Source organism: Plecotus auritus (assembly GCF_963455305.1).
Source record: "Plecotus auritus genome assembly, chromosome: X".
Lineage (NCBI taxonomy): Eukaryota > Metazoa > Chordata > Mammalia > Chiroptera > Vespertilionidae > Plecotus > Plecotus auritus.
In genome coordinates this window covers 138,180,485-138,204,918 of record NC_137784.1, presented here as the reverse complement: position 1 = coordinate 138,204,918, position 24,434 = coordinate 138,180,485, and the positions used below count along the sequence as shown (strand labels likewise).

General features: G+C 38.8%; 1 protein-coding gene across 2 annotated transcripts in view; it reads left to right on the top strand.

The window, feature by feature from the left end:
* The window catches only part of CLCN5 (chloride voltage-gated channel 5), a 171,645-nt gene that overhangs the window by 140,391 nt on the left and 6,820 nt on the right, over positions 1-24,434 (top strand). For both annotated transcript variants that reach the window (XM_080653679.1, XM_080653678.1), the window contains 6 exons: positions 1,914-2,013; positions 5,963-6,150; positions 10,646-10,768; positions 11,608-11,814; positions 22,029-22,109; positions 22,586-23,128. In XM_080653679.1, the coding sequence (XP_080509805.1) occupies positions 1,914-2,013; positions 5,963-6,150; positions 10,646-10,768; positions 11,608-11,814; positions 22,029-22,109; positions 22,586-23,128 (1,242 nt within the window). The remainder of the gene's footprint in view (positions 1-1,913; positions 2,014-5,962; positions 6,151-10,645; positions 10,769-11,607; positions 11,815-22,028; positions 22,110-22,585; positions 23,129-24,434) is intronic.

Genomic DNA, 24,434 nt, shown 5'->3' with positions numbered 1-24,434 from the left:
CTCTGGGGAGACATTTCTTCAACCAATGGTAGGTATTATTATTTTTTCCTTCTTACTATTTATGCTTTGACTCTGAATTTAATTTTTGATTTTTAAGATGACCCCATTATGCCCCGAGTTCATTTTTTCTTTCTCAGTAAACCTCTGAAGCAGATCACTTTTTATTCTTTTTTTAAAAAAAGTGATTTCAGAGAGGAAGGGAGAGGGAGAGAGAGATAGAAACATCAATGATAAGATGGAATCGTGGATTGGCTGCCTCCTGCATGCTCCCTACTGGGGATCAAGCCCACAACCCAGACATGTGCCCTGACCAGGAATCGAACTATGACCTCCTGGTTCATAAGTTGACGCTCAACTACTGAGCCATGCTGGCCAGGCCACTTTTCATTCTTAAGCCTTTCCCAGTTCCTGAATGGTGTTCTCATGACCACCAGAACCCAGGAGTCAGGTTGTCAAGTACAGGTTTTGAGAAATTCCTTTGTAATCCTTTGTGATAATCCTACTGATTATCCCACTGAAAACTCCCATAGGAGTTTTCTTATCCTAACTTAAAAGGGTGATTTCTATAAACCAAAGAACATATATGCATATATGCATAACCCATGGACACAGACAATAGTGTGGTGGAGACCTGGGGTGGAGGGCAGGTACAAGCTAGAGAGGGTCAATGGCAGGGGGGCGGGGAGGAGACATCTATAATACTTTCAACAATGAAGATACATTTTAAAAAGGTTTCTGATATTTGGGAGCACATATGTATTCTATTTATTTTATCAATTCATCAGGTAGGCTTTAAAATTTGGAATTGTATGGCTTTTGAATTTCTGTTCTCTGTAATTCAGAGTTCAAATTGTCAACAGTTGCATATTCAGTGTTATTCACATTGCAAAAGTAATCTGTGATATGACAAAAGCATATTTCCCATTATGTTAAAATGGTTGCATCTGAGACAAATTATACCAATAATTCAAAATAAATTAAAATTTGTTTATGAAATGTTCAAATGTAAACACTGTCACAGGGAAAAATGTCACCTCACCTACTTTCACCACTGAACTGGAAACTTGAAATTATAGGTCAAAATGAAAATTTTAACTACTTTAAGTTTTTAAAATAATAATTTATTATAATTATTTGTGATGTTGCTGTAGATAAAGATGGAGTGGCTAAGTCATAATTTCAAAGATAAGAAATAGAGGTACAGAGAAGGGGGAAGTACCAATGACAAAGCTGTCACAATGCTTGGTTTTGAAATGTGGACACTGAAGGGTTAAATTGACAAGGCTAGGGCCTCAAAGGTAAAACTTTCTGTATCTCTTGATAGCCTCAGATATTCCCAGCAGGTGTTTGAAAATAAAGAGATGCATTCCTAATATCATGTAGAATCTATGATCAACCTACAGTTAGGCACTTGGGGGATCAAGTCTTGCCTGACCTGATCAAGATTTGCCTGACCTGAAGCACAGCTCTGGATAGTACACCTCAGATTGTACTTTCAGCACTCAATAAGCTTATGTTTGTTGATTCTTTGAAAAACAATCAAACTATTTGCTGTGAGTCAGGAGACCATCCTTGAAATATCTGATGTCTAGGGTGGAAAGAGACCACTTTAGTAAGCAAAATAGATTGATACTTTAAGAAATCAGCAGCTGAATGGGGAAGGCCTGAATAATACTTGTAGGCATTTTGATATTGTAGATGACGGTGGTGGGGATCAGTAGTCAATGTTCAATAAACCTCTAAGTTCTTGGTTATGTTGGGTCAGCCAAAGGTTATTTGAGAAATAACTCCAAATTGGTTTCTATTCCAAATAAGTATATTTGTCTTTGCATTTATTTACTCCATTGCACATTTGGAGGTGAAAAAGCAACCGTGTGTGTAGAATGTACCAATGTTTTCTCATTTCTCCCTAGATTACCAATAAAAGCAAAGAATCAACATGGGCCTTAATTCACAGTGTGAGTGATGCTTTTTCTGGCTGGTTGTTGATGCTACTTATTGGGCTTTTATCAGGTATGGTAAACTCTGTTAGTTTTCTAAATAAATCCCACAAAATTTTGGTATGCCCCCCCAAGTCATGGCCTGAGTTGAGTGCTGTGCTTTATAATTCTCCTACATGAAATAAATTGCTGATGGATCTTTTGGAAGCTCATATCCCCATGGTAAAGGGATACTAATACCTGCATCTCCTGTAAATAAATGATGTTAAATGAGGAATTACATATAAATGCATTTGTATACCATAAAATGATGTATTCATTTTAAGGTGCTGTTAGCATGGCCTTTCAGTGCTTGTTTTGAGGAAGAGCCCTTCTATTGAAAGCAATCAGTTTTTTAAAAAATACATAGTGCATGGGGTTTAGAAGAGGACTTCCTGAGACATTTTTGTAGCTATTTCTTTTCTTTTTTTTTTTTTTTAAATATATTTTATTGATATTTTACAGAGAGGAAGGGAGAGGGATAGAGAGCTAGAAACATCGATGAGAGAGAAACATCGATCAGCTGCCTCCTGCACACCCCCCACTGGGGATGTGCCCGCAACCACAGTACATGCCCTTGACCGGAATCGAACCTGGGACCCTTGAGTCCGCAGGCCGACGCTCTATCCACTGAGCCAAACCGGTTTCAGCTGTAGCTATTTCTTAAACATCTACTCTCTCAATTGGGGATAAAGAAAAGCATATAAGACATGGCTCATATCCTGAAGGAGTTTACCATCTCATTGTTTCATGGTGGCTGAGAAGTGGGCTGCTACCACCTTTCCCTATCATCTCCATCAACCTTCCAAGCCACTGCAAGTAATATACAATCTAACTTGTAATATTACACTTGCTATGCAAATACAGCTTTAAAGCAAGTTCCCAAGCAGGTTTCCCCTTCCCTGGAGGAAGCAGAAAGTCAATAATACCTGGCAGAGATGCTAAGAGATGTAGCCTTATGGCATTAAAAGATAGGTGCGGGAAGATCTGGAATATTGAGTTAAAATGAATGTTAAGTGGGAAACCTGAAGATGGATGAGATGAAATAGCAATTAACAGCATAGGCTCTAGTTTGTGGCTGCCTAGATTTGAATCCAAGCCTCCGAACTTGCTAGTTTGGGGACTTTTGGCAAGTTTCTGAACCCTTGGAAACTTTAGTTTACTGATCTATAAAGTGGGGATAATGAGTATCTATTATTACTCATTTGTTGTGGAGATTAAATGAGACAGAACACACATAGTGCTCAGCACAGAGCCCAGTTGATAATGGTACTTCTGCTGTTACCTAGAGATAAATCATAAGCCATGGAGTATAAGATGATTGCTGCAATGAGGAATGTCTCATCCATAGCTGGCTTTTCAAAGATGATCTAGGGCAGTGGTCAGCAAACGTTTTCTCTAAAGGATCAGATAGTAAATATTTTAGGATTTATGGGCCAAATGGTTTCTGTAGCATGAAAACAGCCATAGACATTAGGTAAACAAATGAGTGGGGCTGTGACCAAGAAAAACTTTATTTACAAACACAGAGGCAGATTTGACTCTCAGACCATAATTTGCCACCCTGCGGTCTAGGGTATTAATGGTGCCCCTTCTGCCTTGCACAGGAGAGAGAACATGGTCTGGCCAGTTTAGAGGTGGCTAATGATAGACTGAGTGATCTGTAGCCCCAAGTGTTGCAGAGATGCCAAAGAGAAGGAAGAGGACTGAGAAAAGGTTATATAGTTTAGCAGTTAAGAGAATACCAATGACCTTGAAAAACCATCTCAGGCAAATATTAGGGGCCAGAGTTCAAGGGGAGGCAAGCAGTATGAAAGTTTTGGAAATATTTGGTGTTCATTGGAAGTAGAGAAGGGACAAAAGCTTGAAGTGGTAAGAAGGACAAGGGAAAGCATTTTATGAAATTTGTAACCAGGGAAGAAGGAGCTGGTTGGGAAGAGAAGGAGAAGGAGAAGTAGAAGGGAAGACAGCATTGAGGGTACCCGTGTTAGTTAGGATAAGACATGCATGCATGAAACTGCTAGAGAACAAGCCAAACTCTATAACATTATGTTAGTTTTCGGAATCCAGGCAATAAGATTTAGAAGGAAGAGAAGCTGGGAGCTGGAGTGGCCAAGAGTAGGTATCAAACTGTTAGATTTGACTAGGTTATTCAAGTATGTAAATAACCTGTGTTAATACTTTTAGCACCTACCAAAACATACACATGACATGGCCTCCAGCCTGTTGGAATGTAAATGTAATATCCTCAACTTTTTTATGTATTTCTTGTCACTAGGTGAATATTTTTCTTTCCCTCATACACACAGGGTATTTTGTTTTTAAGCATTAGGGAGCTAAAATAGAAGCAGTGTGTCTGAATGCAGGAACAGACTGGGGATTCAGGGGCTGTGAATTTTATGATGTCTTTCCTATTTCCCTAAAGTTATATTCTAGACCATTTAATTTTTGTATGCCATAATTCCTTCATCTGGGTGACAGAAATGATGAGAAGGCCAAAATTGAAAGTACTATAACTATCTGAACCCTATCAGTCTATTAGCAATAGTGCCTAAGTTCCCATTCACTATTTACTTTCTCACATTTTTCTATGTATATAATATTGTTTGCTCCTCTCACTAAGAAAAGTAGTATATAGGGGAAACTTAAGGGAGAGCAAAGAGGTTGGGTGGGAACAAGGAGAAAATGGATTTGACCTTCAGCTGATTTACATGGAAATATTCTACTTTGGCCCTAGCTAGTTTGGTTCAGTGGATAGAGCGCCGGCCTTCGGACTGAAGGGTCCCGGGTTCAATTCTGACCAAGGGCACATGCCCAGGTTTCAGGCTCGATCCCCAGTTGGGGGCATGCATGAGACAGCCAGAATGTTTATGTCCCAGGCTCAGGAGGCTTCAGTATGTCTACAGCTTCATATAACTTTCTCTGTGGGTGCTTTTATAAATTTAGTTCCCTTAGCCTAGAATGCCTTCCTGCCCATTGCTCAAATTCCCTTGTCCATGGGACAAAATCACTATCAAGACTGAGTCCTTCACCCATAGCCTTCATTGGTTCCTCTCCCCCAAGCCAACTCAAATAACTTATCATATCATATTCTTTAATATGGTCAATTCAAGTTTTCTCAATCTTTTTTTTTAATTTTTTAAAATATATTTTATTGATTTTTTACAGAGAGGAAGGAAGAAGCATAGATAGTCAGAAACATCGATGAGAGAGAAACATCGATCAGCTGCCTCTTGCACACCTCCTACTGGGGATGTGCCCTCAACCAGGTTACATGCCCTTGACCGGAATCGAACCCGGGACCTTTCAGTCCACAGGCCGACGCTCTATCCACTGAGCCAAACCGGTTTTGGCAAGTTTTCTCAATCTTACACATATAGTGAGAATATAATAATCTTTAATAAACTTGACTGTCTTGATGGATCAGTATTCATTAACTCTAAGTCAAAGCAGAATCTTTCTTTTTTTAAAAAATATTTTTATTGATTTCAGAGAAGAAGGGAGAGGGAGAGAGAATGATGAGAGAGAATCATTGACTGGCTGTCTCATGCATGCCCCCAACTGGGGATCGAGCCTGAAACCTGGGCATGTGCCCTTGGTCAGAATCAAACCCGGGACCCTTCAGTCCGAAGGCCGGCGCTCTATCCACTGAACCAAACTAGCTAGGGCCAAAGCAGAATATTTCCATGTAAATCAGCTGAAGGTCAAATCCATTTTCTCCTTGTTCCCACCCAACCTCTTTGCTCTCCCTTAAGTTTCCCCTATATACTAGTAGAAATTCTCTAGACACAGTGTTTAATTTAGACAATGTTTTGTTTTGTTTTTCCCTCTCGAACTGGCATTTAATAATAGGTGAAATCTATTAGAGACAGAAAGAAGTTGCAGATGGAATGGGGAAAGGTATATGTTTGTCCATTATTTTTATCCCTTTTCTGTCATTTGCTCTAAAATTTGTGGCCCTTCCTTCGCTCCCCTCAAATCAGGTTCCCTAGCTGGCTTGATAGACATCTCTGCTCATTGGATGACAGACTTAAAAGAAGGTATATGCACAGAAGGATTGTGGTTTAACCATGAACACTGTTGCTGGGACTCCGATCAGGTCACCTTTGAAGACAAAGACAAATGCCCAAAGTGGAATAGCTGGTCTCAGCTTCTCATCAGCACAGAAGAGGTAACATGTAGTGAAGATTTTGGAAATACTGACTTTTATTCTTACATTTCCTTCATTTCTTAACTGTACTCATGGCAACTGTTGACTCTCCCCTTGTTTTCCTTTTCATGAAAACAGGAACCACTGCCAGCTTCCTTTTTCTGTGGTTTAAGTGCAGTCCTATTTCCATCTCTTCTGGCACGTGGAAGTGTTTGATGCTTACACAATTACTTAACATTTTTGCTTGTTTTAAATAAGCTTATTGTTTCTTCTTGGTTTTAGTACACAGTGTGACTGAATCTATCTTTCTCTAATAATTTCAGTAGAAAAGTTAGAGCCACCCAGCAGGAAAGCTACAATTTCTAATGAAGGATGGACTGGGTTAAAAATGTTTATTGTGTGGATTCCAAAAGTAATTTTCCCCTGAGCATTACATTACAACATTAAAAAAACTATGGTACACTTTGCTCAAAATGCTCTGATGACATCCTTAGTATAAGTAAAAACCTATGCTCTGAATACGAAAAAATTATAATACATTCTATATCAAAACAACAGAAACCCAGGAATAAACTTGCCCCAGTCCCATTTTGAGATTGTCAATATTTTCATTTGTCCTTCTCTGCTAGCCTATATTTTTCAAAGAAGTATTAACTTTGTTTTGCAGTCCCTTGCCTTTCTATTACCACTTGGTTGTAAGTTAGATCTTTCCTACTAAAAATAAAAAACGGAAAATAAAACTGAACAAAGCAACTCTCAATTCCCAATTTCACTCTGACTTCTACCAATTAAAACAGGTACTATCTCAGCTCACTATTCATTCGCTCTGTTGGTGAAGTGAGGGGGATAACACTAGGAAATATGTTTGTACTTTTATTTTACTTATTTATTTTTAATATATTTTTGTTGACTTTAGAGAGGAAGGGAGAGGGAGAGAGAGACAGAAACATCAATGATGAGAGAGAATCATCAATCAGCCACCTTCTGCACACCCTCTACTGGGGGTTGAGCCCACAACCCAGGCATGTGCCCTGACCAGGAATGGAACCATGACCTCCTGGTTTATAGGTCAACGCTCCACCACTGAGCCACACTGGCTGGGCTGTTTGTACTTTCAAATTTTATTTTTTAAGATTCATGTGACATTTTATTTTAAATTTTTATTGTTGAAAGTATTGCATATACTTTCTCCCCACCTACTTTGGTCCACATTTGAAGTGGAGTGCACACACACACACACACACACACACAGAGTCAATCAAGGGGAAAAAGGGTAGGAGAATAATAAAGTCAGAAATAACAGTGTTTATGTGTATATATGGCTGTGCATATTTTGGTTTGGGGAATAGAGTTCAATAACAGTGGTAAATATATACTGTATGTATGAGAGGGTTTAAATCTAAGCTTCTCAAATTGGGGTCAGCGTGTCAGAGAGTAGGTGAAACCACAGAATAAATGTTATGTGCCTTCCCAGAATATCAGTCTTTCCTAAATACTGGCAGAATTTTTTTCTCAAAAATTAAATGTAAACAATCATTAAAAAGAAATGCAAAATTCCCATGTTTGTTAAGATAAAACAATCTCTATTTCAGCTCTGCTCCTGGGTGCCCCCATCCCCTACCCTGATATCTCTATTTACTTTCTTAGATTAGGAGTACTTGGGTAGAAAAATTTGAGAAGCACTGGAATTTAGGGTGAGTCTGTGTGTGTGTGTGTGTGTATCTTATGTGTATATGATTCCCTTGCTTTAGAAAACATATTTTTGAAGTATAGATTCACAGGAAGTTGCAAAACAGTATATTGGGAGGTCTCCCCTACCTTTCACCCAGCCCTTATCCACAGACCTTATTTCTTCTGTTTTACATGCATAGATATACACTGAGTGGCCAGATTATTATGATCTCTGAACGCATAATAATTTGGCCACTCAGTGTATATCCTATGTAATAAAAGGCTAATATGCAAATTGTCCCCTCAACCAGGAGTTCGACCAGCAGGCAGGCCGGCCAACCGCCCATGTCCCTTCCCCCTGGCCAGGCTAGCCCTACCCCTACCCCACCCATGCACAAATTCATGCACCGGGCCTTTAATATGTATATATATATTCTGAGGGGCAAGATTATTATGCATTTATTTTGCGTTCAAAAATCATAATAATCTGGCCACTCAGTGTGTGTGTGTGTGTGTGTGTGTGTGTGTGTGTGTGTAGTCCCCTGCAATTTTATTACATGTATAGATTTATGTAACCACTACTACAATCAAGATATAGAACTATTGTTGCATCACCACAGGGCCCTTCCCTGCTACCCCTTTATAGCTGGGAATATTTTTAAGTGTTCCAACTATAACTTTCAAACTGGAGCTTGAGATTTGTCAAGTGAAAAATTTATTTGGCTCTCCTTTTTATGAACAAAATCCTTGCTTGGGGAAAAAGTCTTCTGGGTTTTAAGAGTTCTCCTGCCAAGAACTTGGCCTCCGGATCTCTGCCTCTAGCCAATTTCAGCTACGTTCCCTTTCTCCCCCCTTTCCTCTTTGTTTCCAATTTCTGGAGTCTTCTTCCCTAGCTACATTCCAAAGGCAAAGAGAGAACAATTTTATGTTTCTCTGAGGGAGTAAGATAATGGAAACCCTGTGTCGAAATTATAATTCAGAAAAAACCTGTCCATTTTGGTTCTCCTTGTCTAGGTCAGCAAATTTTTTAATAGTATTATGTTTTAAAAACTCAAAAGTTCATTGAGTTTTGTGTTTTGTGTAATTTGATTGGATTTCAACTTCTAATGTGTCTATCAGCATGCATAATCTCCTTATGTTCAAAATAGTTTTTTTATACGACATAACTATTTGCAAGCCCTTAATGTTGGTAATTCCTTATTGGTGGTTAAAATTAGATTTATTTTCTCACAGACTTTGTTATCATAGGGTAGTTTCAAAAGTATATTATCTCTATTCTCTTCTTCATTTAAAAAGTAGCTATTGCCATTTTATTCTTTGGGATATCTGGCATTTTACTGGTTTTGTTTTATGGTCAGAGTCTGGAACTTCTACTACATAAACTTGTTGCTGAATCTGTGGTAGCAAAATTCTCTCAAAGATGTGATCATTCTCTACAGAACATAATTGTGTATTTTAAGAAAAATACCCATGAATTTTAGACACTGTAACCTCCTATGAGAATTTGACACCGATGTAGGTTGCCAAAGGTAAATTTAATGAAACTTTAGAGCCAACTCAAACTTCCAATGTGTAGCTAAGGTCCAGCCATTTGAATAGAAGGGCTATTAATCTTAATAAAGTTGACTTGTTAAAAAAAAACATATTTTTATTGATTTCAGAGAGGAAAGGAGAGGGAGAGAGAAACATCAGCGATAAGAGAGAATCATTGATTGGCTGCCTTCTGCATGCCCCCTACTGGGGATTGAGCCTGCAACCTGGGCATGTGCCCTGACCAGGAATTGAACCCTGAGCTCCTGGTTCATAGATCGAAGCTCAACCACTGAGCCAGGCTGGCCGGGCTGCAGTTGACCTTGAGCAACACAGCTTTGAACTGTGCGGGTCCACTTATATGCATAATTTTTTTTCAATACTACTAAACATAATCAGCCCTTTGTGTTCTCCTTCATGGATTCAAACCTCCGTGGATTCAACCAACCACAAATGGAACACGGTATTTTCATATTACCATCCGTGGTTTTCCAACTGCAGATCAAAGATAGTTTTTTTATTTTCAGTTAGTTTAATCCGTGGATGTGAAGGGCCAACTATAGTTAAGTTTAGGGGGAGTCAAAAGTTATATGGGGAATCTAAAAAACAAAATAAATGAACAAAATAGAAACAGACTGATAGGTACAGAGAACAGAGTGATAGTTGTCAGAGGGGTTGGGGCACTGGGTGAAAAAGGTGAAGGGATTAAGAAGTACAAATTGGTAATTTCAGAATAGTTGCAGGGATGGAAATTACAGCATAGAATATAGTCAATAATATTCTAATAACTATGTATAGGGCCAGGTGGGTAATTGAAATATTGGGGGATCCCTTTGTAGAGTATATGGTTGTCTATCTGCTATGCTGTACACCTGAAACTAATACAAAGTAATACTGATGTAAACTATAATTGAAAAATTTTTAAAAAGTTATATGGGGATTTTCAACTGCTCAGGGGTCAGTATCTCTAACCCAGCATTGCTTAAGGGTCAACTGTACCGTTGACATATCAAACCACTCATATAGAAAGTGAATTTGCTTCAGGAATTTGTTCGCCCTTGTTCTTGTCTATCCTTAGAAGCCACTGTCAGTTTCCTTTGGGTGTAGCAAGCCCTTCATTTTAAATAGCAAATGGGCTGACAGTGTTTTTAGTAGAAGCTTTGCTGATAATCAGGAAAGAAACATCTTAAGCAATTTAATATTATGTTTTTTCTCTCTGACTTCCTCTCCTGAAAACCTGTTACTCAGAAGAGCTGCATGCCTTACTGAGGCTGTCTGAGCTAACAAAACTTCTTTTCTTTTTTCCCTGTTCTAGGGAGCCTTTGCTTACATAGTCAATTATTTCATGTATGTCCTCTGGGCTCTACTGTTTGCCTTCCTTGCCGTATCTCTTGTCAAGGTGTTTGCACCTTATGCCTGTGGCTCCGGAATCCCTGAGGTGAGTCTCTGAAATGGCTTATAAATGGTAACAATAATGAATCTTTTTTGGTTAAAACCCTTTAATTTTTATTTTTTTAAGACCCTTTAATATGTATACAACAATATGAATATTAAATAAGGTTAAATCTTGAGGCAATCTAGGGCCTCTCTAGGTGTTCCCTAAGTTTCCTCCCCACCTGAGCCACCTGGACATTTAAAGGAGTTGATTCCTAGCCTCCTGTGGGTTCCTGGTGAGCTAGGCCCCTGAAGACCTCTACCACTCCCTACTCAAGAAGCTTCCCAAGTTAGATCTCAAGATTCTGGCCTGAAAATGTAGTGGTATTGTCAACTTTGTTATAGCAGAATGAATAAAACTATTTGGCTGTATTTCCTACAATCTGATTTGGGCTAGAAAAAAGGGTGATTAAAACCCTGTTTCTAATTATTTTTGGTTTAGATTGCTTGACAGTGATTGAAACCATTGAGATTTAAGGTAACCTAGATGACCTTGCCCTTCTCTTGTTTCCTGACCAAGTCACAGTTACAAATTTTTCTGGCAGGGAATCAAGGCTATATTATACCTTCCGTTTCCACCTCCCCTTCTCCATATACACGCTCTCATACTTACAATACTCCCTTGCCCAGCTATCACACGGCCAAAAAAGAAACAAGAAACATGAAAACTTAAACAGTTCTCACTTTCTTGGGTTCCTGGCCTCCCTCCCAAACTAGGATCACTGTAGGTCTAGCATTTATATGTTGCAAAGATATAGTTTCTATAATGAGGTCCAGATTATTGCTTCTTAGCTTCGTTTACTTGCTTAGTCTATATCCAATCTCCCTGTGTTTGACCTGCAGATAAAAACTATCTTGAGTGGTTTTATTATTAGGGGCTACTTGGGTAAGTGGACCCTGATTATCAAAACCATCACGTTGGTGCTGGCAGTGTCTTCTGGCTTGAGCCTGGGTAAAGAGGGCCCTCTAGTGCACGTGGCTTGCTGTTGTGGGAACATCCTGTGCCACTGCTTCAACAAATACAGGAAGAATGAAGCTAAACGCAGAGAGGTAATAACAAATGGCCTTAACAATCTCTCTCTCTCTTTTCTTTTTGTTGTTGTTTGTTTGTTTGTTTTGGGTGAGAACATAAATGGCAATTCTTAGGGATGAAAATTTGGGAATTCTACCAACGTTAATTCAAATGCCCTTTGACCTAGAAGTTCCACTTCTAGGAATTTGCTAGCATGTGTGTGCTCAAAGATGTATGGGGATAGTCAATGCAGCATTTATCAACATAGTAAAAAACTGAAATTATCACAATGTGCACAACAGGGGACTGACTGAATAATCTTATGTCCATACTATAGAAAACTGCAACTTTTAAAAAGACCGAGATAGCCCTTTATATACTGACGTGAAAGTATGACCAGAGAGCACTGTTAGGTTTAAAAAAACAATTTCAGAGTAATGTATGTAGTATAATTTAATTAGTGTTTTTATTTTATTATTTATTTTAAAATATATTTTTATTGATTTCAGAGAAGAAGGGAGAGGGAGAGAGAGATAAAAACATCAATGTTGAAAAAGAATCATTGATTGGCTGCCTCCTGCATGTCCCACACTGGGAATCAAACTGAGACCTCCTGATTCATAGGTTGATGCTTAACTACTGAGCCATGCTGGCTGGGCTAATTAATGTTTTTAAAAGGTGTATGTATGTGCACCTAGAAAAAAAATGTCTGGAAAGTGGTTTTACCTCAAATTGTTAAAAAAATATCTTCTGGTGAATGGGAAGTGAGGTGACAGTAAAGGTGAAGTAAGGACTTAAACTTTTTATTATATATAATTCTATACAATTGTGTGCGGTTTCTATTATAAATTAAGTTAAAAAAACAATAGAAGATTTTTTTAAAAAGTTGTCTATTCTTATGAAAGAATACACATTTAGCATTTGTTTCAGATGCCAGACTCTTCTCTTTTTTTTCAAATTTTTATTAAGGTATTATATGTGTACATATCTTACCATTGCCCCCCCACCCCGCTCCCATACATGCCCTCACCCCCCAATGTTTTGCATCCGTTGGTTACTCTTATATGCAAGCATACAAGTCCTTCAGTTGATCTCTTATTTCCCCCACCTCTCCCTAACCTTACCGCTGTAATTAGACAGTCTGTTTGATGCTTTACTGCCTCTGTAACTATCTTTTGGTTCATCAGTTTATAATGTTTTTCATTATCCCCAAATGAGTGAGATCATGTGGTATTTTTCTTTCATTGACTGGCTTATTTCACTTAGCATAATGTTCTCTAATTCCATCCAGGTGCCTACAAATGGTAGTAATTCTTTCTTTTTTATGGCAGCATTGTGTAGATGTACCATAGTTTTCTGATCCAGTCATCTGCTGACGGGCACCTAGGCTGTTTCCAAATCTTAGCTATTGTAAATTGTGCTGCTATGAACATAGGGGTGCATATATCCTTTCTGATTGGTGTTTCTGGTTTCTTAGGATATATTCCTAGGAGTGGGATTACTGGGTCAAATGTGAGTTCTATTTTCAGTTTTTTGAGGAAACTCCATACTGTTCTCCACAGTGGCTGCACCAGTCTGCATTCCCACCAGCAGTGCACGAGGGTTCCTTTTTCTCCGCATCCTCGCCAACACTTGTCGTTTGTTGATTTGTTGATGATAGCCATTCTGACAGGTGTGAGATGGTATCGCATTGTCGTTTTGATTTGCATCTCTCGGATAATTAGTGATTTTGAGCATGTTTTTATGTGTCTCTTGGCCTTCCTTCTGTCTTCTTTCGAAAATATTCTATTTAGGTCCGTTGCCCATTTTTTTATTGGGTCATTTATCTTCCTTTTATTAAGTTGTATAAGCTGACTGTAGATGTTGGAAATTAAACCTTTATCAGTGATACCATTTGCAAATATGTTCTCCCATACAGTGGGGTTTCTTGTTGTTTTGTTGATGGTTTCTTTTGCTGTGCAAAAGCTTTTTATTTTGATGTAGTTCCATTTGTTTATTTTCTCTTTGGCTTCCATTGCCCTAGGGGCAGTATCACTGAAAAAGTTCTTTTGGCATATGTCTGAGATTTTGCTGCCTGTGGATTCCTCTAGTATTTTTATGGTTTCCCGTCTTATATTTAAGTCCTGTATCCATTTTGAGTTTATTTTTGTGTATGGTGTAAGTTGGTGATCTAGTTTCATTTTTTTGCATGTATCTGTCCAATTTTCCCAACACCATTTATTGAAGAGACTGTCTTGACTCCATTGTATGCTCATGCCTCCTTTGTCAAATATTAATTGCGCATAGTGGTTTGGGTCGATATCTGGATTCTCTATTCTATTCCATTGATCTATGTGTCTGTTCTTGTGCCAGTACCAGGCTGTTTTGAGGACAGTGGCTTTGTAATACAGCTTGAAATCTGGTATTGAGATCCCTCCTACTTTATTCTTCTTTCTCAGGATTGCTGTGGCTATTCGGGGTCTTTTTTTATTCCAGATGAATTTTTGAAGAGTTCTTTCTAGGTCTGTGAAATATGCTATTGGTATTTTAATGGGGAGTGCATTGAATCTATAGATTGCTTTGGGTAGTATGGACATTTTGATGATGTTGATTCTACCAATCCATGAACATGGTATGTTCTTCCATCTGTTTACATCTTCCTCTATCTCTTTTTTCAGTGTCCTGTAGTTTTCTGCATATAGGTCTTTTACCTCCTTGGTTAGGTTTATTCCTAAGTATCTTAATTTTTTTGGTGCGATGGAAAATGGGATTGCTTTTTTAGTCTGTCTTTCTGTAAGTTCACTGTTGGTGTATAGAAATGCCATAGATTTCTTGGCGTTAATTTTGTATCCTGCGACATTGCCGAATTCATTTATTAAGTCTGTTAGTTTTTTGATGGAGTCTTTCGGGTTTTTTATGTACAATATCATGTCATCTGCAAAAAAAGGACAGCTTTACTTCTTCTTTTCCAATTTGGATGCCTTTTATTTCTTCTTCTTGTCTAACTGCAATGGCTAATACTTCCAGTACTATGTCAAACAGGAGTGGTGACGGTGGGCATCCTTGTCTTGTTCCTGTTCTTAGAGGAAATGGTTTTAGTTTTTGCCCATTGAGTATGATGTTAGCTGTGGGTTTATCATATATAGCTTTTATTATGTTGAGGTATGATCCTTCTATTCCCACCTTGTTGAGAGTTTTTATCAAGAAAGGGTGTTGGATTTTGTCAAATGCTTTTTCTGCATCAATTGATATGACTATGTGATTTTTATCTTTCAATTTGTTTATGTGATTTATCACATTTATTGATTTTCGGATATTGTACCATCCTTGCATTCCTGGGATAAACCCTACTTGGTCATGGTGTATGATCTTTCTGATGTACTGCTGGATCCGATTTGCTAGAATTTTGTTGAGGATTTTGGCATCTACATTCATGAGGGATATTGGCCTGTAATTCTCCTTCATTGTGTTGTCTTTATCTGGTTTTGGTATTAGGGTGATGCTGGATTCATAGAAGGAGCTTGGAAGTGTTCCTTGCTCTTGAATGTTTTGGAATAGTCTGAGGAGGGTAGGTTTCAGTTCTTCCTTGAATGTTTGGTAAAACTCTCCTGTGAAGCCGTCTGGCCCCGGGCTTTTGTTTGCCGGAAGCTCTTTGATGACTGCTTCAATTTCTTCCATAGTTACTGGCATATTGAGCTGTTTAGATTCTTCTTGATTGAGTTTTGGAAGGTTATATTTTTCTAGGAATATGTCCATTTCCTCCAGGTTGTCCAGTTTGTTGGAATAGAGTTGTTCGTAGTATTTTTTAACAATCCTTTGTATTTCGGCGGGATCTGTTGTCATTTCACCTCTTTCATTTCTGATTTTGTTTATTTGGGTCCTCTCTTTGCTTCTTGGTGAGCCTGGCTAGATGTTCATCAATCTTGTTTATCCTTTCAAAGAACCAGCTCTTGGTTTTGTTGATCTTTTGTATTGTTTCTTTGGTCTCTATGTTATTTATCTCTGCTTTGATCTTTATTATTTCCTTCCTTCTGCTTACACTGGGCTTTTCTTGTTGCTCTTTTTCTAACTCTTTGAGTTGTTGGGTTAGGTAATTTATTACCATTGTTTCTTGTTTTTTTGCAGTAGGCTTGTAGAGCTATGAACTTCCCTCTCAAGACTGCTTTCACTGTGTCCCATAGATTTTGGATTGTAGTGTTTTCATTGTCATTTGTTGCCATGATGTTTTTTATTTCTTCTTTGATCTCTCTGGTAACCCAGTCATGGTTTAATAGCATGCTGTTTAGTCTCCATGTGTTTGATTTCTTTGGGTTGTTTTTATTGTAGTTGATTTCCAGTTTTATGCCACTGTGGTCTGAGAAGATGCTTGATATGATTTCTATCTTCTTGAATTTGAAGAGACTTTGCCTATGTCCCAACATATGGTCTATCTTTGAAAATGACCCATGTGCATTTGAGAAGAATGTATATTCTGTGGCTTTGGGGTGAAATGTTCTGAAGATGTCAATTAGTTCCATCTGGTCTAGTGAGTCATTTAGGATTGATGTTTCTTTGCTGATTTTTTGTTTAGAGGATTTGTCCAAAGGTGATAGTGGGGTATTAAAGTCTCCTACTATGATTGTATTGCTGTCAATCTCTCCCTTGATATCCTCCAGGAGTTTTTTTATGTATTTGGGTGCTCCTGTATTGGGTGCATATATGTTTACCAGAGTTATTTCTTCTTGTTGGATTGCTCCCTTTAGTATTATGAAGTGGCCTTCCTTATCTCTTGTTATGTCCTTCAGTTTGAGATCTAATTTGTCAGATATAAGTATTGCTACCCCAGCTTTTTTTTTAGTTCCATTTGCCTGGAAAACCTTTTTCCATCCCTTCACCCTCAGTCTGTGTGTGTCTTTTTTTCTGAGGTGGGTTTCTTGTAGACAGCAGATATATGGGTCATGTTTTCTTATCCAATCCATTACCCTATGTCTCTTGATTGGGGCATTTAATCCGTTTACATTTAAAGTTATTATTGATAGGTACTTGTCGCCATTCCTATTCTTTACACCTGTGTTCCTTCTTCGCTTCCTATTTTCCTATTTCCTTTTTTTTTTTTTTTACAGCAGACCCTTTAGCATTTCTTGCATTGCTGGTTTGGTGGTAATAAATTCCCTTAGTCTTTTTTTGTCTGTGAAGCTCCTGATTTCACCTTCAATTTTGATTGATAGCCTTGCTGGGTACAGTATTCTTGGATTCAGACCATTCCTTTGCATGACTTTGTATATTTCATTCCATTCCCTTCTGGCCTGATGAGTTTCTGTTGAGAAATCAGTTGCTAGTCCGATGGGGGTTCCTTTGTATGTAACTTTCTGTCTCTCTCTTGCCGCTTTTAAGATTCTTACTTTGTCGTTGGTGTTTGCCAATTTAATTATAATGTGCCTTGGCATCGGTCTTTTGGGGTTCATTTTGCTTGGGACTCTGTGAGCTTCTTGGATTTGTGTGGGTTTTTTCTTCTCTATATCAGGGAAATTTTCTGTCATTATTTCTTCAAAGAGGTTTTCTATTCCTTGCTCAGCTTCCTTTCCTTCTGGAACCCCTATTATGCGGATGTTGTTTTGTTTAGTGTTGTCCCAAAGTTCCCTTAGGCTTTCCTCCTGCCTTTTAATTTTTTTTCTACAAGTTGCTCTACTTGGGTATTTTTTCCCATCTTGTCTTCTAGCTCACTGATGCGGCCCTCTGCTTCTTCTAGGCTACTCTTGATGCTTTCTATTGAGTTCTTTACAGCAGCGATGTCATTTTTCATTTCTTCTTGGTTCTTCATTTCCTCTTGGTTCTTGCTCATATTGTCGAATTTGTCTTCCATTCTTTTCAGCCACCTTATGACCATTTCTCTGAATTCTTTTTCTGGAAGGTTGCTTGCCTCCATTTCGTTTACTTCCTTTTCTGGTGATGCCTGCTTTTCTTTCATATGCGGGCTGTGTCTTTGTCTCCCCATGGTCTCTCTTCTCTGGGTGTCTGGTTATGTAGTTCTCTCTCTCCTGTGTTGATTTAAAGGCACAAAATACAGCACTACCAGGTACAACACACAAGGCACTGAACAGAAATGTATTCACGATATTAATAACCTCCAATAAAGGTGACCACCAGAGAAAGGCAAATTAGGGGATAGGAGAGAAAGAAGAAGAGGCAAAAGAAAGAAAGAAGAAGAAGAAAAAAAGGAGTGTCAAAATGTAATTGGGAAAAGGGAAAAAAAGAAGGAAAAAAAAGTAAGAGAGACAAGAAAGAGACTAAGAGAGAAAGGGAAACAGACTATATATATTGGGGATAAAACTCCAATAGAACAATCACTTATCCCAGCAAATGCCAGCAACAAGTACCTGGGGATTAATACAAACTACAACACCAACTAATATTGAGTGAGGCAAGGGAAAACAGAAGCACTAAACAAACAAAAAAATAAACAAAAGAAGAATAAGCAAAACAATCGCACAAAAAAGCATAAAAATTCGATATAATCTACATTCAAGCGAACAACAACAAAAGGACAGAGAGAAAAACAATTTTTTGGATAGTTAAGACAGCGAAGAGAGAGGTGGGTATGGACTTGGAGCAGGGGATTGGAGATTAGATATATAAGTAGGGTGAAATTTTAACCGGGAGTAAACAGAAAGAATATGGAAAATCTAAAGCAGGAAAGGGGTAAGATAAACAGGACACCGAAAAGGGAAAAGTGAGGAAGAGAGTGATGGCATAAAGGTAGAGTTGAGATAGAGTAAAATGATGCTAAAGGAAAGATAAAAATAGAATGTAGAACATTAATCCCCCCAAAAAATGAAGAGAAAATAAAATGACACTTACAAAAAAAAAGATAAAATAGCAGTAGTAATAATACGGATTGAAAATAAAAATGTAATAATTAAAAAGGTAAAATCAAGTGAGGAAAAAAGAAAAAAATTAGTTTCTTGAGTAAAAGATGCAAAAAATGAAAATAAAAAAAATAAAAAATAAAATATGGAGTAGTGAAGGTCATTCACTTCCTCTGTTGTTCTGTTTGGCACGCCTGTTTCTCAGTCCGGACAGTATTGCAGTTCCCTGTGTTCCACTGCTCTTCAGTGATGTAAGCCAGTCCTGATTTTAAGCAGGCGGTGTGTCTTAATTCGTATTCCTTTATTTTTGATTACACAAGAGTCAATTTGTGATTCAGCCCCTGGGTGGCAGTGTTTCTGGATTGACTTCCGGGTTTATCTATGGCCTCTCTAGGGAGCGTTAGAGCCTTCTTTCCCTGTGGCACTCACTACCGGTTTGTGGGAGTGGGCTGCCTCAGAGCTGGCTCTCCGATGGTCACTCCCCGCTCCAATCCCCAGGTTCCAGAAAAACAACTTTCCCCTGCAGTCTCCCAGGGTGTCCCCAACTGGGTGATCCTATGTATTGGGCTTAGTAATCAGAAGCAAGAATTTCAAGAGGAAAAAGCCCAAGTGTGTGCACTCCGTGGCTGCGCGTAAGTCTAGCACACCCCTGAAATTCTTAGGGTGTCCCTGCACGTCAGATCAAAATGGGTTGCTTTTTAGAGAGCCCTTCTGTTAGCAGCTCTGAGGACCCCCTTCCACATTCACAGATCACGCCAGCCCCAACAGCCATGGATTTTTCTAGACACAGACTTTGCTGGTCCTCCAGCTCTCGCAAAACGCGCGTTCCTCTCTCGCGCTGGGACCAGAGACCTCACCTTATCCTAGGTGAAATCTGACCTTTCCGTGGTGGAGTGTAGAGCTCTGAACCCGTGTGTTTGCGCCAATTGGGGAGCGTTGTTCTGGGGCTCGCAGCTGTTCCATGGGTGCTGCAGTTGTGGATTCTCAGGCTTCCGATAAGCTCCACTTTCCGGTCCAAGATGGCGCAGACTCCGAGTCCAAGCCCGCAGCTCCTGGAGGGGACCCAGCCGCAGTGGGAGCTGCCAGGTCAGGGGAACCCCGTCTAGCAGTCTCCCACCTTCTTCTGGAGTTCAGCTGTCCCCCAACTTGCCAACAAACACTCCTAGTGCGACCCTCAGCTGTTCTTTCTTTCTGCTCCGGGACAAGGCTCGGAACACGTCTCTCTATTCCGCCGCCATTTTTCTCTCTCCCAGATGCCAGACTCTTCATGTTTTTTATTTCTGCCTAACACCAAATGGAATTCAGCTTTGCGTCTTGGATCACCCTCTGCCTTGGATCTCCCTCTCTTCTGTCTCAACCCCACTAAATTAGTTCCACCACAGCATCTCTGTAGGAGTTCTTATGTTTTAGGATTTTGAGGAGGAAGAACATTTTTTTTTAAAAAAATGTTCTAAGTCATTGTTTACTTTTTTCCTGTTATAATTAGAGATTTAAGAAAATAATGGTTCTTGCTCTATTTTCCTTGAATTACAAAGAAATCACATATGGAATGGGTCAAGACCAGGGCCATTCTATTATAAAGGGTTTCTCATAAAATTGGAACCTAGTGGTTTATTTTGAAAACAAAGGAAAAAAATTAAGACCTAGAAGGAAACTCAAAGGTGTTGAAATTTTAAATATGGAATACATTTTGATAGTTCAAGGGGGAAAAGTTCCTGGCAGGAGAGGAAGGCTAGAGAGAGACATATATATCTGAACGGTAGAGGGATATAAAGGTAGCATTAAGTTGGTGAAGTTGTTATATGGCAATAATGTTATATGTCAAACTGTTTTTTCAACTTCGACAAGAGTGAAATGTTGATTGTTGCTGGTTTTGCAGGGGTAGACGTGATTTTGGAACTGTAGACTGCTAATTACTTTCATTCCATAAAATTAAAATTTTTTGTTCAAATAATTTCTTATAAAATATGAGGGGAGTTTGATTTGGCTGTTTCTCTGAACAGATGTCATATATTTCTCTAACTAGACTCATGAATATTTGAAGTTTTAGTTGACTTCCTATTGCTTATTTAGACTTTCCAGTTTTTTCCCCTGTTGATTGGCAGCAACCCTTTTGTGTCCCAGGGCTTGGTCAAAGTGGGCAGATGATTGAATAAAATAAAGATTTGAAAAGTAAGGGCATACATAAACTCCACTCTACAACATAAAATTATAGCAAACAAACCACCTCGATTTTTCTCCCACATAACTCATCCTAACAGTCACTAAAATCCCCTTTCTCAAGTTCCATGTTGACTGTCATTCTTCTTAGATGAAAACCATTATAGCCATAAATTTCTAAGTCCTCCCCAGCTAGCACCAGAGAGTTCACTCTTTCCTCCCCTTCATTTCCCTTGGCCATCCTATACTCCCAGAGAAATCTGTTTACTTATTTTGCCAAGAACCATTTTATTCTTAAAAAACTGAGGGGAGGTGGGGGTAAGGGGGATGGAAAGAGTTTAACCAAAGAACATATATGCATATATGCATAACCCATGGACACAGACATGTGGTAAAAGCCTGGGTGGGACGGGTACTGGGTGGAGGGGGGACAAAGGGGGGAAAATGTGGGGGATATCTGTAATACTGTTAACAATTAAAAAAAGAAATGGTAACACACCCACAAAAAAACTTTTAAATTTTGTCTACTTTTTCTTTGAAATACTTCCTTACTACCCCAAATCATATGATCACTCCACAGCAACCAGAATCTGATGACAGGACTTTATCTTTCCATTACTTCTTGTGTTTGTCATGCTTTCCCCTTCCCTCTTAGCACTTTACCTTTCCACACCTAAAGATACATGGGTCTTCTCTTCCTTTCAAAATATATTCCCAACTTTGCTTCTAGTTACCTCCCTATTTCTTTTTCCATAGGTCACTAGACATGGAGTAAGGCACATAGTATAGGAAAACTTAAATATCTATTGTATGAATATTTGCAGCCCCTGAACAGCTGTGAACTAATTGTAACTTTAGTTTTGTGTGCTTAGAGCCTTCCTTAAAATTTAATTTTAAAAGCATTCCTTTACAAATAAAGTGCTATGTAAGCATCATTGTAAGTACTTCATTTAGGTGATAAATACAGACTCAAATTCAGTTATGGAATTGTGTGTATTGAAGAAGGGTGCATAATTTGGAATAAAGCATACCTAAATTAATTACAAATGAAAGACCCTCTACTTATTCCAGCATGTGAAATATGTGTTCAAAATCCAAATACAATGTTTGCTCTCAAAGTATAAATTGAACTTCATTTTTTTATAAACTGCTTGGAGCATGTAAAGTTTTTTAAAAAACGTTTAGTTGCCACTAACACTCCTTTTAAAACTGATTGATGGTAGGAAAGTGGCATTATTCTATTGTTAATTTTGACTTTTGGGTTGTAGGTCTTGTCGGCTGCAGCAGCAGCTGGTGTGTCTGTCGCCTTTGGGGCACCTATTGGAGGAGTATTATTCAGCCTTGAAGAGGTAATACTTTTAACTATTTGTAGCACATGTGCATACTTTTGTGTTGGGAATCACGGCCAGTATCTATGTACATGGTAGTCCCAAAGTGCTTTGCATAAGTCAGTACTTTATCATGTGACCAGAGATCTCTGGGCAGTTTTCATTCTCAGGTCTTAATTCTTTTTTTAAAAAAAAATATATATTTCTTTATTGATTTCAGAGAGGAAAGGAGAAGGAGAGAGAGAGAGAAACATCAATGATGAGAGAGAATCATTGATTGGCTGCCTCCTGCACGCCCCCTACTGGGGATCGAGCCCGCAACCCAGGCATGTGCCCTTATCCAGAATCGAACCTGGGACCCTTCAGTCCGCAGGCCGACGCTCTATCCACTGGGCCAAACTGGCTAGGGCAGGTCTTAATTCTTACAGAACCAACTTTTTACCTGAAACAGTTTCTACATATTCACTGAGTTTGCCTTTCCGCCTTCTCTCTTACAGGTCAGCTACTATTTTCCCCTCAAAACACTGTGGCGTTCATTCTTTGCTGCCTTGGTGGCAGCATTTACCCTACGCTCCATCAATCCATTTGGGAACAGCCGTCTGGTTCTATTTTACGTGGAGTTTCACACCCCGTGGCATCTCTTTGAGCTTGTGCCATTCATTCTGCTGGGCATATTTGGTGGTCTGTGGGGAGCTTTATTTATCCGCACAAACATTGCCTGGTGTCGGAAGCGTAAGACCACCCAATTGGGCAAGTATCCTGTCATAGAGGTACTTGTTGTGACAGCCATCACTGCCATCCTGGCTTTCCCCAATGAATACACCCGAATGAGCACAAGTGAGCTAATTTCTGAACTATTTAATGACTGTGGCCTTCTGGACTCTTCTAAGCTCTGTGATTATGAGAACCATTTCAACTCAAGCAAGGGTGGTGACCTGCCTGACAGACCTGCTGGTGCGGGAGTCTACAGTGCCATGTGGCAGCTGGCCTTGACACTCATAATGAAAATTGTCATTACTATATTCACCTTTGGCATGAAGGTGAGGAGATTCTTTTGGTACTCAGTGGGTATATGTGTGGCTGTGGGTTTGGAGGGCAAAGCCAAGATATCACACAATCCTCATAGCTCATGTAGCACTTCCATCTTCACCCAACGTTATTATTCAACCCCAAAAGCCCTTTTTACCTCCATATGCCCTCATAACTTCTTAGACAGTTTTTTACCTCTATCTAAAATGATCCAAGCCTAGTTTTAGACCAAATGCAAACCTCAGTGTTGAGATTTTAAGTAGAAATGTTGTCTTCTTTTTAGTTAAGAAATATTTTGCCGCTCAAAAAGGATAGTGAGGTATTTATTTCTATGCATTGTATATTAAAATGATATCTATTCAATATAGTATTGGTCCTTATAGGGTGGCTTTAGAGTTTACTGATAAAGCAAAATATTAGGCTGAACCAAATGAAGTTGCCAATATTCTACCATTTTGACCACTAAAATAGCAATTTCATATAGTTTAGCCCAATATATATGTAAATATATTTTTAAAATATATCTTTATTGATTTCAGAGAGGAAGGGAGAGGGAGATAGAAACATCAATGATAAGAGAGAATCATTGATCGGCTGCCTCCTGCACGCCCTACACTGGGTGTTGAGCCTGCAACCCAGGCCTGTGCCCTAACTGACCAGGATTCAAACCATGACCTCCTGGTTCATAGGTTGATGTCCAACCACTTAGCCACACTGGCTGGACTATGTAAATGCATTTTTTACATTTGGTATCAATGTCCAATTATCAAGGACTTGAGAGTTGATCCTCAATTAATATTTAAACTGTCAAAATGAGGCATCAAGACAGCAAGCTTTACTTTTAGTACCTATTATTCTTTCCATATTTCAGAAGAAACCAGAAAAGAAAATTTGTTAACGTATTTTCCTCCTCCTTCCTGGTTTTTATTTGTGCCTTTTCTTTAGCATCTCACTACCAAGTTATTGCCTTCTATTCTCTAGAGAAATGGAGATTCAAACCAAGGAATTAGAGACAACAATTCAGTTTAGACAGTACTGAAATCTCTGAGATCAAATCGTCCATCCTCCTCAACACCCTGAAAAGTTTTGCAGTGCTTCTTGAGTAATTTTTACCTCTGGCTTCATTTTTTAAATTTAAAGTCATTCTTCCAGACCACCAGATCTTCCTAGATTCAAAAGCATTCCAAAAATCAAACACAAGCTATTTAAAAATAATCTGCTGTTTTGATTATCTTTGTCATCATGTCCCTCTCTTAGCTCAGAAAATTGAGAATTCACTGTAGTATCATAGGAGAAAAAAAAAGTGGGGGGACAGAT